We start from the raw sequence: 16,358 nt of genomic DNA, 5'->3' as shown, positions 1-16,358 counted from the left end.
ACTACAAATAGGGCTGCTACAAACATTTTGGCACATACAGGTCCCTTTCCCTTCTTTAGTATTTCTTTGGGATATAAGCCCAATAGAAACACTGCTGGGTCAAATTTATTTTGTTGAATGTTTTCCAATTACATTTTAAAACAATCCTTACAACTCTTGGAAGTAGGGAGTGATTCTGCTGTTTTTGATACCTCTACTCTGGGCAGCTCTCTAAAACGATAAATAAAAAAGAAAACTTGGATTGGTAAAGGGAATTTCTTCATTTAAGAGCTTCCAACAATGATGAAATCATAGGTCCAGGTCCTATTCCCTAGAAAGAATTTACTATTTCTTCCTTAAAGTGAGATTTCATAGATGGAGTTTTGGAGATGTTTGGAAGTGAGGAGGTCAAACAACTGTGAAGTCAGGATATTAGATAACTTATTAGTTGACTTATCTCTTCAGCTTAGATAGTCTTCCCATTGTTAAGGAATGTTCCTTTCTGTGAACATTAATCCAGATCCCTCAAACCATGGAAAGATCACTGATTGTATAGTTGAGCATCTAACCAAAAACTGTCTCAGTCATTAGCCCAGTACCAGTTCTTCCATTATTCTTTAAATCATTCTTCTTTTTACTGGTGTTTTTGATTCAGAATCCTAGGAGGCAAAGATTTAGTTGCTTATTTCCTTTTTTTTTTTTACTTTTAAAACTTTTGTTTTCAAAGCATATTGATATATAATTTTCAACATATACCCTTGCAAAACTTTGTGTTCCTAAAATAATTTTTCCCTTCCTTCCTCCCTCTATCTCCCCTTCATGTCAAATAATCCAATGTATAGTAAACGTATACAATTCCTCAATACATATTTTCACAATTATCATGCTGCACAAGAAAACTCAAATCAAAAAGTTTTTTAAAAAAAGACAAAAAAACCCAGTTTTCCCACATCTCCTCTAACATTTATCATTATCTTTTCCTGTCATTTTAGCCAATCTGACAAGTGTGTAGTGATATCCCAGAGTTGTCTTTTTTTTTTTTTTTTTTTAACTTTTTATTGACAGAACCCATGCCAGGGTAATTTTTTACAGTATTATTCCTTGCACTCATTTCTGTTCCAATTTTTCCCATCCCTCCCTCTACCCCCTCCCCCAGATGGCAAGCAGTCCATTATATGTTAAATAGGTTACAGTATATCCTAGATACAATATATGTGTGCAGAACCGAATAGTCCTCTTGTTGCACAGGGAGAATTGGATTCAGAAGGTATAAATAAACCGAGAAGAAAAACAAACATGCAAGCAGTTTATATTCATTTCCCAGTGTTCTTTCTTTGGGTGTAGCTGCTTCTGTCCATCCTTGATCAATTGAAACTGCATTAGCTCTCTTTATCAAAGAGATCCACTTCCATCAGAATACATCCTCAAACAGTATCATTGTTGAGGTATATAATGATCTCCTGGTTCTGCTCATTTCACTTAGCATCAGTTCATGTAAGTCTTGCCAGTCCTCTCTGTATTCATCCCGCTGGTCGTTCCTTACAGAACAATAATATTCCATAACATTCATATATCACAATTTATTCAACCATTCTCCAATTGATGGACATCCATTCATTTTCCAGCTTCTAGCCACTACAAATAGGGCTGCCACAAACATTTTGGCACATACAGGTCCCTTTCCCTTTTTTAGTATCTCTTTGGGGTATAAGCCCAGTAGAAACACTGCTGGATCAAAGGGTATGCACAGTTTGATAACTTTTTGAGCATAGTTCCAAATTGCTCTCCAGAATGGTTGGATGTGTTCACAATTCCACCAACAATGTATCAGTCTCCCTGTTTTCCCACCTCCCCTCCAACATTCCGCATTGTCTTTCCTTGTTATTCTAGCCAGTCTGACAGGTGTGTAGTGGTATCTCAGAGTTGTCTTAATTTGCATTTCTCTGATTAATAATGATTTGGAGCATATTTTCATATGGCTATAATAATTTCTTCATCTGAGAATTGTCTGTTCATATCCTTTGACCATTTATCAATTGGAGAATGGCTTGATTTCTTATAAATTGGAGTCAGCTCTCTATATATTTTGGAAATGAGGCCTTTATCAGAACCTTTGACTGTAAAAATGTTTTCCCAGTTTATTGTTTCCCTTCTAATCTTGTCTGCATTTGTTTTGTTTGTACAAAAACTTTTCAATTTGATATAATCAAAATTTTCTATTTTGTGGTCAATAGTGATCTCTTGTTCTTCTTTGGTCATAAATTCCTCCCTCTTCCACAGGCCTGAGAGGTAAACTATCCTATGCTCTTCCAATTTATTTATAATCTAATTCTTTATGCCTAAGTCATGAACCCATTTTGACCTTATCTTGGTGTACGGTGTTAAGTGTGGGTCAATGCCTAGTTTCTGCTATACTAATTTCCAATTTTCCCAGCAATTTTTGTCAAATACTGCATTCTTATCCCAAAAACTGGGGTCTTTGGGTTTGTCAAATACTAGATTATTAAAGTTATTGGCTGTTTTGTCCTTTGAACCTAACCTATTCCATTGATCAACTAGTCTATTTCTTAGCCAATACCAGATGGTTTTAGTAACTGCTGCTTTATAATATAATTTTAGATCTGGTACAGCTAGGCCACCTTCATTTGATTTTTTTTTCATTAATTCCCTTGAAATTCTTGACCTTTTCCATATGTTTTTCCATATGAACTTTGTTGTTATTTTTTCTAGATTGCTTATTTCCATTATAGAAATATCATAGGAATTCCATTGACCACAGTATTTAAGCAATATAATTATGGAAATATCATAGAAATTCAATGACCACAGTATTTAGGCAATATAAAGATCAAGATTGAGTTTCTAATATCCCTATATTTTATTAAACATGTGGAATTTTTTTGTTTTTGTGGTTCTCAAGATCCAGAGAATTATCAGAACTTGTGCCATGAAATTGTGGTGCATCTTGCTTCTTTCTTTGAATTTTGTGATTCACTGATAATGTCCTTGGTGAAGTCTTCCCAGGTGGAGTTATCGGATGATATTCTAGTTCGGGTGAGTATTATCAAGTGGTTCACCTCTTCCTTTTCCCCTTTTCCTCCTGTTGTAGTCATTAAGAGTGAATTGGAAGATTGATTGCATAAGCCATGCCATATCTTCATTAATTTATTCACTTCTGGGCAATACCCTTTCTGAAAAGGGGAATTTGCCAGGCTTTACAAGTGGGAGGGCTCTAGAGGAGCCTAGAGGAGCCAAGGGAAGAGACAACTCCAACTCAGGAGATAAGATTGACACCTTCAAATATTTTCAAGACTGCTTTATGGAAGAGAGAAATTTTGCTTGCCTTTCTCCAAAGGAGAATAGTAGAGCTGATGGATAGAAGTTACATAAGGAGCTTAGTATTTCAGTGTAAGAGATGAACTTGGTTAACAATTAGAATTATCCAAAATGGAATGAATGGCTTCATGGTATGATTGATAGGGATGTTACTTGAGATATATGTCGAAGTTAAATGACTATTTATCAGTGAAGGTATTCATCTATTAGATAAGGGCCAGATTCAACAAATTTTTCTACAAACTTATTATTGGTTGTCTTTTTATATGTAAGGCACTATGCTAGATAAACCACAGTTTCAACTCTTATAATGCCTTAGGTTTTATTATGAAATATGTCTCTTTGGAGTTGCATTCAAGTCTTTGTTGATTGCATATTATATAAGATTTAAAAGATCCTCAAGTATTTTTAAAATTTAAATCAGTCCTTGCTTTATCCTATCTATTATTATATACTTTCTCCCCAGGTACTAAAAAAAAATTGCCTTAACTCTTTTGTTGTTGTTGTTGTTGAGGCAGTTGGGGTTAAGTTACTTACCTAGGGTCACACAGCCAGGAAATGTTAAGTGTCTGAGGCCAGATTTGAACTCGCGTCCTACTGACTTCAGGATTGGTTATCTATCCATTGTACCACCTAGCTGCCCTAACCTTAACTCTTAACATTTATTAAGATGCATATCCAGGAAGAAGTAGCCAGATGACTTTGGCTTAACATCAAAACTCTTAAAGAATATTTGAAAATGTGGATCTTCGTTTTTTTTTTTTTTTTTTTTTTTTTTGTTAAATAGTGGTCATAGAACATTATTATAAAAAAATAATCAACTAAGTGAAGAAGATAAAATTAAGCTTGATTATTAGTACTGCAGGCAGCTAGTGGTAGACCTAGAATATAAAAATCCCAGTTTCCAGTCTAGACTTTAGAGACCACCCCCTCCCCACCACTAGATTTTAATAGTATGTTGAAAAGAAGAGTAAAGTTGGAAGGGTTTGGTTTTTTGGGTTTTTTTTTGACAAGACTGATTTTTTTCATTTATAGAAGTAAGAAAACTTCCTCTGCTTGCACATATGCAGTTGATACTCTTAAGAGTTGCCTTGGTTCCTGAGAAGTTAAATGAGCTAGCATTTGTCTTTGTTAAAAACAGAGGCAAGACTTGAATCCAGATCTTCTTGACTGATACCAATTCCATCTTTTATTTCATCCTGAAGATAGGAATAGGCAGGACATAGAAGCTAAATAGAGTTTATTAGAACTCTTAATCTGTCGGGTTCTGGGGTGAAACTGAACCCCAGAAGCTCCAGGCAGTATCTTGTCTGAGGTTTCACAGGTAATAAATGTCAGAGGCAGAATTAGAATGCAATCTCAGTGCCCTTTCTATTATACCACTATGATTATATTTTTATGCCTAGTATAAAATAAAAGTTTTACTCTAGTGCTTAACAATTAAAATAAATACTTAACAGATGCTCATGGAATAACTAACTGATACTTAAAAGCTTGCTTGGAGTGGTGAGTTTGGAAGTCATAATGAAACTAGATCCATGCTTTCTTTGTGTGTTCTAATGTTCCTACTAAAATTTCATATTTTGGGTTTTATGTAAACATGAAAAGACAATAAAGATACTGTGTATTTGATAAAGAGGGATTTCTGGGATCCAATCTTGGTTTCCTTTTTAGGTTTTGCATTTTGTGCTATGGCGTGATCGGTTCTGGAAAACGTCTGATATGGTCACAGTGGATTCACAAGGCTTGTCCCTGCTGTCCCTTCATTGGCATTGGGTTTCAAAGCATTTGATTACTGGGCTTCCCCGGCGAATGATAGGTCGTGAAGAGAAGTAAGTGCCTTTCTTTTGGTACACTTATCTCACTCTCCCTTGTATGTGGTGGTTGTGCTGATGGTATAGTAGCAGCAGCAACAAAAGTAATAGTGATGGTAATATTAAGCCCAACAACAGCTAAGTGAAATATGTAATGAAATAAGTAAATATGATTGGTTGATTCTCTTCTCATGTTTTCTATAAAAATAATAGCTTTTATTACCACTCATGTTTTCTCTGTGTTTTGTTTCTGTCTCCCTTTTTCCTTATTCTCTGAAGATATAAAGAGATGCTGTCTGTCTCAGAAAACATTCAAAACAGCCTTGGTACTCCAATGGGAGGCTTTACCAAAACAAAGAAGATGCAGAAATTCCTGGGGAGACCTCTGCCTTTCAAGGTACACAAATTGTTGTTAGTAGTGGTTTCTCATTTTTAAAGTTCACTTTTGGTGCTAAATCTAACTTAGGATTTTTTGAAATACATTTAACTATTTTATCTTTTGCCAGTAAAGCTTCTATGCATATACATATACTGTAGACCAAACAATTTAGTTACTTATAAACGTTTTAGCATTTTATACTTAGCAATTTATAAGGTGACAGGTGTGATTTTGTTTTTTTCACTTTGACATGGTCATATTTTCAGAGCTACAGAGGTGAATAAATCAGTTAATCAGATAACATTTAATAAGGATCTACAATGTGCTAGACACTGGCATATAAAGACAAATGTGAAATAGTCTCTACCTACCGTGAGTTTGTAAGTCTTGACTAGTTAGCAGTCCCTTTACCTGGAAACATGAGTAATTAAATTAAGGGAATTTTCCCTGAATTAAACCCATGAAATAGAGCAATGTTGCTTTTCTGCAGTTAAATAGTTCTGATTTTGGTTTGTTGCAGAATAAGCTGTTGGTGGAATGTTTTGAGCAATTGAATGCTCTTAGCAAATCCCTTAGCGTCCTGGAATTGAAACCTGTCCTGGGGGAAAGTGATAGGAGGGATGAGATCATTCGCTTGACTGTGGCTGCTAATGACTATACATTGAAGAAACATTTACTGCAGGCCTGGGGATTGATTCTCAGAGCCAATCTTTTGGAAGATGTCAACCCAGGTAGGTTATTATTTTGGTGTTTAGATGAAATTTTTTTCATATTTGGATGTCATCTTGGATACTATCCTCTGGGGGTTAATGAAAAATATTCCTCTTTTGTTCAGACACTCTGAAGAACATTGTGAATGCACAGTATTTGCAGCTTAAAACCAAAGGGATTTCAGTTGATTGCCTAGAAAAGAAACGTATGGAAAATTCGATTATATGCCAGCCTAAGGCAGCTTCCTTGATTGCACTAGCCAGAAAGGTTCAATTATGGCCAGGTATGGAGTACTTGGCTGTGATGTGGCAGTACCGGGTGACAACAGACTTTCTGGCTCATGCTTTTCTGGAAAGGTAATTTCTTGGGCATTCTTCTTGTTGTCAAAGAAATTGGGGTTAAGTGTTGTCAAGTGAAATTGGAGTTAAGGATCACACCGCTAGTAATTGTTAAATAGCTGAGACTGGATTTGAACTGGTCCTTCTATCTCCAGGACCAGTGCTCCATAATCCACTGCGCCATCTAGCTGCCCCATCTTGGACACTCAAATTCCTTTTGGGCATTTTGGCCTTGTTTCTTGAAATATGGAATGAAATATTCTTTGAAAAGTGGAACACATGATCTTGACCCAGAGGGCAGTGGAGGGAAAGCACAAAATCACCAGGCAATGAAAGAGAAGCTTTGAAGATTAACTAGAGATTTCTAACTTTTGTTTAACTAATTTTCAGAAGTCCATTTTGTTCTTTAAGGCAGACTTGTTAATTTTTAAAACAAAAATATTCAGTGTTTGTGTGAATGTATGTATCACTTCTTTATTTCCAGTCTCTTATATCCTTTCTTTTATGTTTTCTCTTCCTAACCCTAGTCTCTTTGTTTCTAATCAGGGATTGCAACAACCAATTAAGAAGAGTAAATCATGACTTAAGTCACCTTATTGCATTTTGCCTCAAATACACACCATATACATCTCAGCAACTTAAAAGTCTTTGGTATCTGACGGACCATAAGGTAATAATATTGTGTTTTTAAACCTCTTCATTATATCATTGATGATTTTAAGCAATATTTGGTTCATTTTTTAGATTAGATTTTTTCTAGCATTCCCTTCCTCTTTTAGAGGAAAGCTTTAAGAATTTTATCAATTTCATCTTAAAAGCCTGTAATGTAAAGTGTTGTTGCTTGAGGGCTGGAAGACAATTTATTCATATTTGAAATATAATTTAAAAGTCTGCTAAAGGGTAGAGTTAACTGGCATGATTAGAGTCTGTCGTAGAAGCTGTCTTATTTGATCACTGATGTTGCTGTTGTATAGTTGGGTCATTCACTTTGTTCTAGATTTGAGAGCTCAGTCATACATTCAGGTCAGTTGAAAAAAAACAATCACTAGACCATCTTCAATAATGAGTGATAAATTCTTTATTCTTTTGGCACATAGGAGTGTGGCTAATACAGCTCTTCTGTAATGAGGGAATTCTATAATTAAGTGCTATATATATTTATTTAGTAATTACCTTTTTTAGGGGTGAAGGGTCCTTTTGAAAAGATGGCCTTTCCTAGTCATCTGCCTAATATGACAATGAAGTTGTTGAAGAATATGCACACACAAATATATGAACAGATCACATGAATTGAATTTGATCACTTAAGAGAAACAGAAAAAGAGAGATTTGGGACAAGAGGGTCTATTAGAAGACTAAGAAAGATACTTGGAAATGTGACAACCAAAATCTTTGCTAAGCTTTCTGAGAGCTTCTTTCTGTCTTTTTTTCATTTTTCATCTCCAGGGATCTACTAAAGAAATCACTTCTTTGTGGTTGGAGCTCCTTAGTTCTACCTTTAACTCCTTTTGGAATAGTACTGTCACTACAGATCCAGAGTACTGGTTAACTTGGAAACCTGCCCTTGATATGGAAGGAAAGGAAATTCCTCAACCTCTGGATCCATCTTTGAAGGTTTGTTTTCATGAAATCATTAGAATTATCACTATTATTTGTTGTTTATTTTGGAGGGGGAGGTTTCAGGCAATTGGGTTTTAAGTGATTTAAGTGAATTAAGTGAAATTAGGGTCCTAAAACTAGTCACAAAACTAGTAAGTGTTAAGTGTCTGAGCCTGAATTTGAACTCAGGTTCTCCTGACTTCAGGGCTGGTGCTCTATCAACTGCACCATTTAGCTACCCAAGATTTGTCATTATTCATAGTGTGTAATGTTTGGGCTAGCTTTCTGAAGGGCCTTGGATACAGCCTTGGTCTCAGCAGAATAATCACCACGTGAATAGTCAGGAATAATGTCCAAACTCTTTATTGTCTCCTTCAGTCTCCTAGTCTGAACCAGTCTCCCCCATAGTGCAGGAGGCAGGAGTGCTACCAGAAGGCTGATCAAAGATAAAATGTTTCTCTTCTAGTCCTTATTAGTGCTTATATACTTTATTGTAATTACATCATTACAGCATACTGGTTATTTATGAACTTAGGGAACCATTATATCACCATGCTAAGTACTAAGTATATATGTGAACTAGAGAACAATCATATCCTCATTTCCACTGAGTTAACACCTTGTTTCAAGTATACTTCTTTTAAGTATACTTCTCCAGAGTTCAGTCTCTTTACAATAGTGGAAAATATAAAGTCCTTTGCCAATGCTTTTGAAGAATACAGCATTATGACAGTCAGTGTAGACTTATTTCACTGCACCATCAATTCAGGTTAATTAAATGCTGATAATAAATTGACCTAATTTAGATGAAGAGCCGTTTGAGTGGTCTGCTCACTTTTATTTAACATTTTCTTAGTTGTTAGTTTTAGAGGCACTGATATAGTGACAAGAATCTAGTAGTGTTCTGAATGCATATGGTTTGGAATGTGGCCTGTGTTGATTAATTTGTTTGATAACCCTGAACAAGTCTAATGACTACTGTTTCCTCATTTTAAAAATAATCAACAAGCCTTTATTAAGTCTCTACTATGTGCCAGATATTGGAAATAGAATTAGTTACTATTCCCAAGAAGCTTAGACTTTTATGAGGGTAACAAGAAGTTTGTACAGAAAGAAAGTAAAGACAAAACAATGAAATAAAAGCTCATGTAGGAGAGAGGATACCACACTAGTCTTGAAAACAGGAAAGAGTTCATAGGGATGATATCAGGACTACTTACCTGACAATGTTATGAAGGCAACACTGTATAAACCTTAAAAAGCAGTGTAGATGTTAACAAATGTAAGTTGTCCCACAGTTGTTATAAGTAATGTTGATCTAACAGGATGCAGGATGGCAAATCAGAGCTTTGTAATGCTTTTCCCCTTTCCATTTCTTTTTTCCAGCAACAACACCTTATACCTAAGATGGAACTTTCTGCTCATCTAATGTTTCTTTGACTTTTCATTGTTGAGATAATTTTCATATAAAAATCAGTGTCCAGACCTGTAACTTTTTTGATATCTTCTCAAGTCAGTAAGCATTTATTAAGTGCTTACTATGGGCCAGACAGTGTGCTAAGGGCTGGGAATACAAATAGAAACAGAGAGAAAGATAGTCTTTGCCTTCAGAGAGCACTTGTGGTGGAGGAAGATTGCACAAACAAGGAACCTGCAAATGGGGAACTTGAAATGTGACTGTAGAAAAGTTCCAGGAAAGTCAGGAGTGAAGACTTGATTGGTCTGATTGTTTCTCTTAAAATGGAACTTCTGGGAAAAACCAGCCATTCCGAGATCAAAGCCCAAGAGGTGTAGAGTAGCATTATGTCAATTGTGAGAAATCCCTGGGAAGAGTGACCTTTGTGATGCTTCTTTTCTGGCTATGAAGAATTGCATGCTTATATATTTTTTCTTATGCCTTCTCTGTTTTAAGAACTGAACTGTAAAAATGAATTCTTTTAGAAGTACTTTTATCTAAAAAGTGACATTTGTGATCTTGGTATAGGAGAATAGTGACTTACAAACATTCTCTGACTCCAAAAAATAATAATTGGAAAATGTTCCTGGTCATAGGTGTTTTCAGAATAGCTGATTATCAAAGTACCTCCAGAAATGAAGGTCTTCCTTTATGGAATTTGACTTTGTTTGGAAACGGTGATATTGTATTTTAATTCTTATCTTTCAGGGACCAGGCATTTTAAATAGACCAATTTTCTCAAAGTGCTTCTTTGAAGTCTTAACACGCAGCTGTAAGTCAAGCCCCTGGGACATCAGTGGCCTTTCGGTCCTCTCTTCTTCCCATGTCACCCTTGGAGAATGGGCAGAGAGAGCCCAGCAGCTTAAGGATATCAGCATCAATCTTTGGACCAATTTGCCTGTTCTTACTATGGCAGGATTGAGGTATTTCCTTTCTTAAAATTTTTACATATATTCTTTCCATATCTTAGACTGGATCTCCTTTAATTCTTGATTATTTCTCTTCACACAGTGTTTTTGCATAGAGATGGCTCTGTATCAGTTTTCACTAGTTTATTGGTTAATTCCATTGGGTAGCATATTTTGTAACTGATGACCAGAATACAGGTTCACTAGTAAACCCCTTTTTAAATTGCTTTGCTTTGAATGAGACATACGCTTTTGGATATGGCCAATGTGGGAATTTGTTTATCTTTAGTATGCATAATTCTTTATGATTATGGTTATTATTGTTAATGCATGTTGGGAGGGAGGATGGTGAAAAGAATAGATTTTTTTTTTAACTACACAAAATAAAAATTAAATGTAAAAAGATTATGGGAGACATTCCAGAATGGCCAGAACTCTGCTAGGGTTGCTAACAGGGATAGCTGCCTGCTATGATTATAGGTCTCCTTGGTTCAGGAATAGCTAGAGCTTTAGTCTCTCTGAAATAAATTGAAAACACACACATACAGAGACTACTCCCTTTGTTCAATACATATTCTTGCCTGGCACATACTGATGTTCACAAAGGGGAACAGGGCATGAATATAAGTGATGAATATAAACTTGTTCCCTGTATATGAAAAATTCATTGCTAACTTTTTTATATATGTGTATATATCTTTCTTTTTAACGTAAGTTTTTTTTTTTTCTTTTTGGGGGCAAGTAAGGAAAGTATGATCTTTAAATAAGTTTCTCACTCTCTCTATCTCCCCCCCTAACCTTCTCCCTCTCTTCCTACCCACACACCCTTTTGGTTCATTTCCCTGACTGTTAACATCTGTTAATACTGTTCCTCTTTCAGAAGCACAGATTCCTTCCTCCAGCAGGTGATACTCCACAGGTCCCTTTTGGCGGTGGGAGAACTGCTCCCAGAGTCTCGGAAGCAGGAGTACTTGAAGCAGTGTATCAGGCTGCCAACCAGAGATAGATCAGCTTTCCATCAAGTGTGCATGACTCTGAGTGACATGATGAGGCGGGACATGCTGCCGCAAGAGCTTCTTACTTTCTTTCTGACTTGTGTGAGGCACATCTTCGGGGAAGGAGAGGCCAGGAAGGACATAACTGAAGTGGCTGAGCGAGGGAGCTTGTGGGTGTACCTAGGCTTATCACACATCCAAGCATGGCTTCCTCAGACACAATTTGACCCTGCAGTAAAAAGGGAGTACAAGCTCAAATATGCCAAGGAAGAGGTATGGGAATTTGGGAATTGGAAGGGTGTGGGCCCCCATGGAATGAGCAGTCTTCTGAGAAGGGAAGGATTTGGTTGAGGAAATAGGAATGGTAGATGCTGCCTTTGGACTCTTCAGTTACCAACTCAGCTTTTGCTACTGATGTTATATTTATTATATTCATCTCAAATAAGAAAAGTTTATTCATCTGTGAGGTGGCTGAGTATGACTGGAATGTTATTCTCCAGTTATTCTTCTTTTGGTCCCTTTTAAGTTTTTGCGGGGAGAGGGGAGGAGTTGGTTTAGGAAACAATTTTCTTTCTTGAAGTTAACTGTTTTACATAAACTGAGATTATAAAGAATATGATGATAAGAGAATAGAGTATATTGTATGCCATTGCTTTCTTGTGAGTGCAGATGTAAAATGTTTTGGGCACTGGTTTTTGATCCAGAGACCAATGGCATTGATTTTTTTTTAATGAAAAATGCCACATTCTTATTAAAGTGTTATCAATTTAGTTTTGTACACTTTTTAAAAACATCCTTTTATTATAAAGACATAAACTATCACCTAGAAAGAGTCTGATTTTTAGATAATCAGAATATTCACCATATGTAACTTTTACTACTATGCTTTTTGCCAATTTTCCTGCTAGCTACATCAGCTTGAGTGTGAGTGGAAGACTCGCAACCTCTTATCACAGCTGCATACAGGAAGAAACTTAGAAGATGAAATTGTTATCACTTATTCTCATCCCCACATCAGGTAATTCAGCTGATCAATAGTTTGTAGTGTGATTAAAATGATTGGGTAGGGGTGGAATACAAAGTCTTTTTAGATTTTTTTTTAAGAGTAACAATATCTGTTTTTACACTGTCTGGCAATTGTTAGTGATCATAAGCATATAACATTTAGTTTCTTGGAGAATACTTAGATCAGGATTTATTCAGTAGAAGATTAGGTATGATACCTGAGAAGCAGAGACATCATATCTAGAATAGTTTGCAGCATACTGCTTTTGATGGAGACAGGAAGATCTTGGTTTAAACTTTAAACCTTAGTTTGTACCTTTAAACTCAAATGCAGAATAATACATGTCTTCTTGAAGGCATTATGGGAGTTTGTTTTACTTGGTTATGCATATTTGTTAAAAGAATTTTTTTTTCTAATTTTTTGATGGGGAAGGGGATGGATGTTGGACAAGTTTATGGTAGAATAGACAAGAAAAAGAAAAGAGATTTATTAAAAATTTTTAAGTGCATAGAATAGAAGGTAAGAAAATCATAAGATAAAATGAAAGTGCTAAAGTTATGTATTGAATTAATTACATAGTAAGCTAAACAAGCTATATGTAATAGAGATTTGTAATTTTTTGTATAATGCTCTTTTTCTTCTCCATTGTTTATATGCTTGTTTTATTTGTTAATTAAGAGCCAGATGATATAGATTCTGCAACTATAAGATGAAGATAACAATGCACCTACCTCCCAAGGTGTTCGTGATGATAAAATGATGTGTTATTTGTTAAGTGTTTTGCAAATCTTAAAATGCTATACAAGTTCAATTATTAGCATGTTCTTATTGTTGAAAAATACTTAATTAAACTACAGCATACTTCCAGTGTTTTAGTAGAGGAGCCCTGATATGTATTCTGTTTCACTTACCTCCCCATCCCATATCAGTTTCCAAAATAATAATAATGATAATAATGATAATAATAATAATAATGAAGTTGTCTGAATGTCTGGTGAGCTTGATAAGAACTACAACTAATAAGAAACAGACTCATTCTGCACATAATTTGGAATTCCATTTTAGTTGATTCTAGACCTGCTGCAAGCTGTTAACATCTGTTTAATTTCATATTTTGACTATCCTGGAATTTATGTCCTTCTTGTATTAGTTTATTCTGTTTTGTTCATTTACCTTTAGAATACTAAGCCAAAGGATACAACGTCTGCAGGAACAGATAAACAGCCTGTTGAAAAAGCAGGCCTTCAGACCGGAAACTCCCTCTTATGAATCGATAATCCAGGATATTCACCACTATATCACCAGCACGGCTCGGATTTCTTCAATCCAAGATCTGCTCACCCGTCTTCTGCAGACCCTTCGAGCAGATATGAATAAGGCCTTCCAGAAAACACAGAACTTATTGAAAGAGGAGATTGCTTGGCAGCAATCGCAACAACAGTTTAGGAAACGACTAATGGAGAAATTTGCTCTGTACCCAGATGCTGTGGCTCCATTTCAGACTGCCATTTTACAGATGCAGCATGGCATGAGATTGATAGCCTCTGAAGTTTATGCCAGGCTCCACACTGTTTTCTTCTGTCCAGACAAATTGAATTTCCTGGTCACTTCACTGCTGGCCTTCCCTTCTGTGGACTCTACCTTTCCCACCTATTTTTCCCATGCAGATGCTCTGTGCTCTGTCAAGATGATTGAAGTACTCCGGGGACTTAAGAAGTTATCTGTGAAACTTGGGCATGAGCTAGAAGGCAAGGCCCAGAAGCCCTGTCCAACTCAAGAGCAGCTACTGATGAATGCTTTGCTTTACCTTCGCTCCCATGTATTTTGTAAAGGAGAAATGGACCAGAAAACTTTGATGCTTTTTAGGCATATCTGTCAGGTAAGGATGGTTCTGCCTGAATGTTCCTGGCTCTCTTCGTCCTCATGTTTTAGGGAAAACAAGGAACAAAAAGAAGATGAAGGTTGTTATTGGTGTTTTAAGATATTTTGGGAAAAGAAAATAACTTAATAAATCACTAGTCTGGGATTAATCACTTGAATTCTTATGAGTTACATTGGGCTGAATGCTATTTTAGGAAAAGGCAGCATAACTTCTCTTTGTTTTTGGCTTTCTAGGAAATCATAAATGAATGGGATGAACAAGAACGCCGTGCCCAGGAAAAGGCTGAGCAGGAAAATAGCCTGTATAGATATAAGAATAAGAGCCATGGAACAGGACTCAGTGAGGAGGAAGAAGAGGAAAGAGAATTCAGGAAACGATTTCCACTTCATGAAAAGGTAGATTACTAGAATTTTGAAGGAGGGATTGTGGAGATGCCTTTGAGATTGTATCCTCTTTACAGCATATATTGTGTTCTATGTGCTTCCCTACACTCCCTTATTGGTCACTTAGTAATCTCTGTGATAAGCACTCAGTAGATTTTCAAAGATGGATTGCCAAAGTGCTTTCAATTTTCAGGCAGCATAGCCCAGTGAACAGAGCAATGAATAGTGAGTTAGGAAGTTCTTACTTTGAATCACACCTCAGACAATTAAATAGAAGTGTTACTCTAAGTTTTGATTTTCCTCATCTGTGAAATGGGGATGGTAATAGCACCAACATCATGGGGTTGTTATGAAGATCAAGTGATTTAATGTATTTAGGAATCTATAAATGCCAGTTCCTTATTTTACAGTACTAGGACCCCATCTGTGCTTCCCATCCCAATCTCTCTGCCTCCGGACCTGTTTATTAGTGGATGCTTTTACTTCATGTACAGAATTTTGGTTGCCTTGCTCTTTAAAAAAAAAAAAAAAAGGATTTTTGTACACTACTCTTCAAAATATTACATATAAACATGGAAATAGAATCATGGAATATTAGAACTGGACCCAGAGGTTCACTCTGACCCGCTTTTTTTTTTTTTTAAATATTTTATTTTATTTTATTTTATTTAATAATAACTTTATATTGACAGAATCCATGCCAGGGTGATTTTTTTACAACATTATCCCTTGCACTTGTTTCTGTTCCGAGTTTTCCCCTCCCTCTCTCCACCCCCTCCCCTAGATGGCAAGCAGTCCTATATATGTTAGATATGTTGCAGTATATCCTAGATACAATATATGTTTGCAGAACCGAACAGTTCTTTTGTTGCACAGGGGGAATTGGATTCAGAAGGTAAAAGTAACCCGGGAAGAAAAACAAAAATGCAAATAGTTCACAGTCGTTTCCCAGTGTTCTTTCTTTGGATGTAGCTGCTTCTGTCCATCATTTATCAATTGAAACTCAGTTACACTCTGACCCACTTTTGATAAAGTTTGAGACCCAGAGTGTTTAAATGACTTCTTCAGGACCATTCACGTAGTAGAGGACAGAATCCTTTTTTTTTTCTTTTTTTTGAGGCTATTGGGGTTAAGTGACTTTCCAAGGGTCACACATCTAGGAAATGTTAAGTGTCTGAGTGTCTGAGACCAGATTTGAACTCAGGTCCTCCTGACTTCAGGGCTGATGCTCTATTCACTGCACCACCTAGCTGTCCCTGTCCAGCGGATAGAATCTTAATGTCATAAGATCATCAGCTTAGATATAAAAGGGATCCTAAAAGTCATTTGGTCCAACTTCTTAATTTTATAGATAGAGTAACTGAAGTAAAAAGCCACAAGTGTAATAAGTGGCAGCGTTCCTTATTATATGTTTATTATATACTGACTATATAAACAAAATTTAAATCCATTGATTTCAAATCTAGGACATTTTCTTCTGTATCAGCATCATCCAAATGGAAAACCACTGGTGTTACTCTCTATTTGTTAAACTCCAGTGTTCTATATTACTTTCAGGGCCAAATACAAAAT

At 36.0% G+C, this 16,358-nt stretch overlaps 1 protein-coding gene across 1 annotated transcript in view; it reads left to right on the top strand.

The window, feature by feature from the left end:
• MDN1 (midasin AAA ATPase 1) overlaps window positions 1–16,358 on the top strand; it is a 178,833-nt gene that overhangs the window by 112,328 nt on the left and 50,147 nt on the right. The window contains 12 exon segments of the mRNA XM_051997401.1: window positions 2,900–3,033; window positions 4,990–5,147; window positions 5,409–5,526; window positions 6,029–6,239; window positions 6,344–6,575; window positions 7,104–7,227; window positions 8,004–8,171; window positions 10,321–10,535; window positions 11,401–11,788; window positions 12,424–12,533; window positions 13,701–14,400; window positions 14,637–14,798. Coding sequence (XP_051853361.1) covers window positions 2,900–3,033; window positions 4,990–5,147; window positions 5,409–5,526; window positions 6,029–6,239; window positions 6,344–6,575; window positions 7,104–7,227; window positions 8,004–8,171; window positions 10,321–10,535; window positions 11,401–11,788; window positions 12,424–12,533; window positions 13,701–14,400; window positions 14,637–14,798 — 2,720 coding nt within the window.

Source organism: Antechinus flavipes, chromosome 4, assembly GCF_016432865.1.
Source record: "Antechinus flavipes isolate AdamAnt ecotype Samford, QLD, Australia chromosome 4, AdamAnt_v2, whole genome shotgun sequence".
NCBI classification, from domain to species: domain Eukaryota; kingdom Metazoa; phylum Chordata; class Mammalia; order Dasyuromorphia; family Dasyuridae; genus Antechinus; species Antechinus flavipes.
The sequence above is the reverse complement of the archived record's forward strand: the minus strand, read 5'-3'. Positions and strand labels throughout refer to the sequence as shown.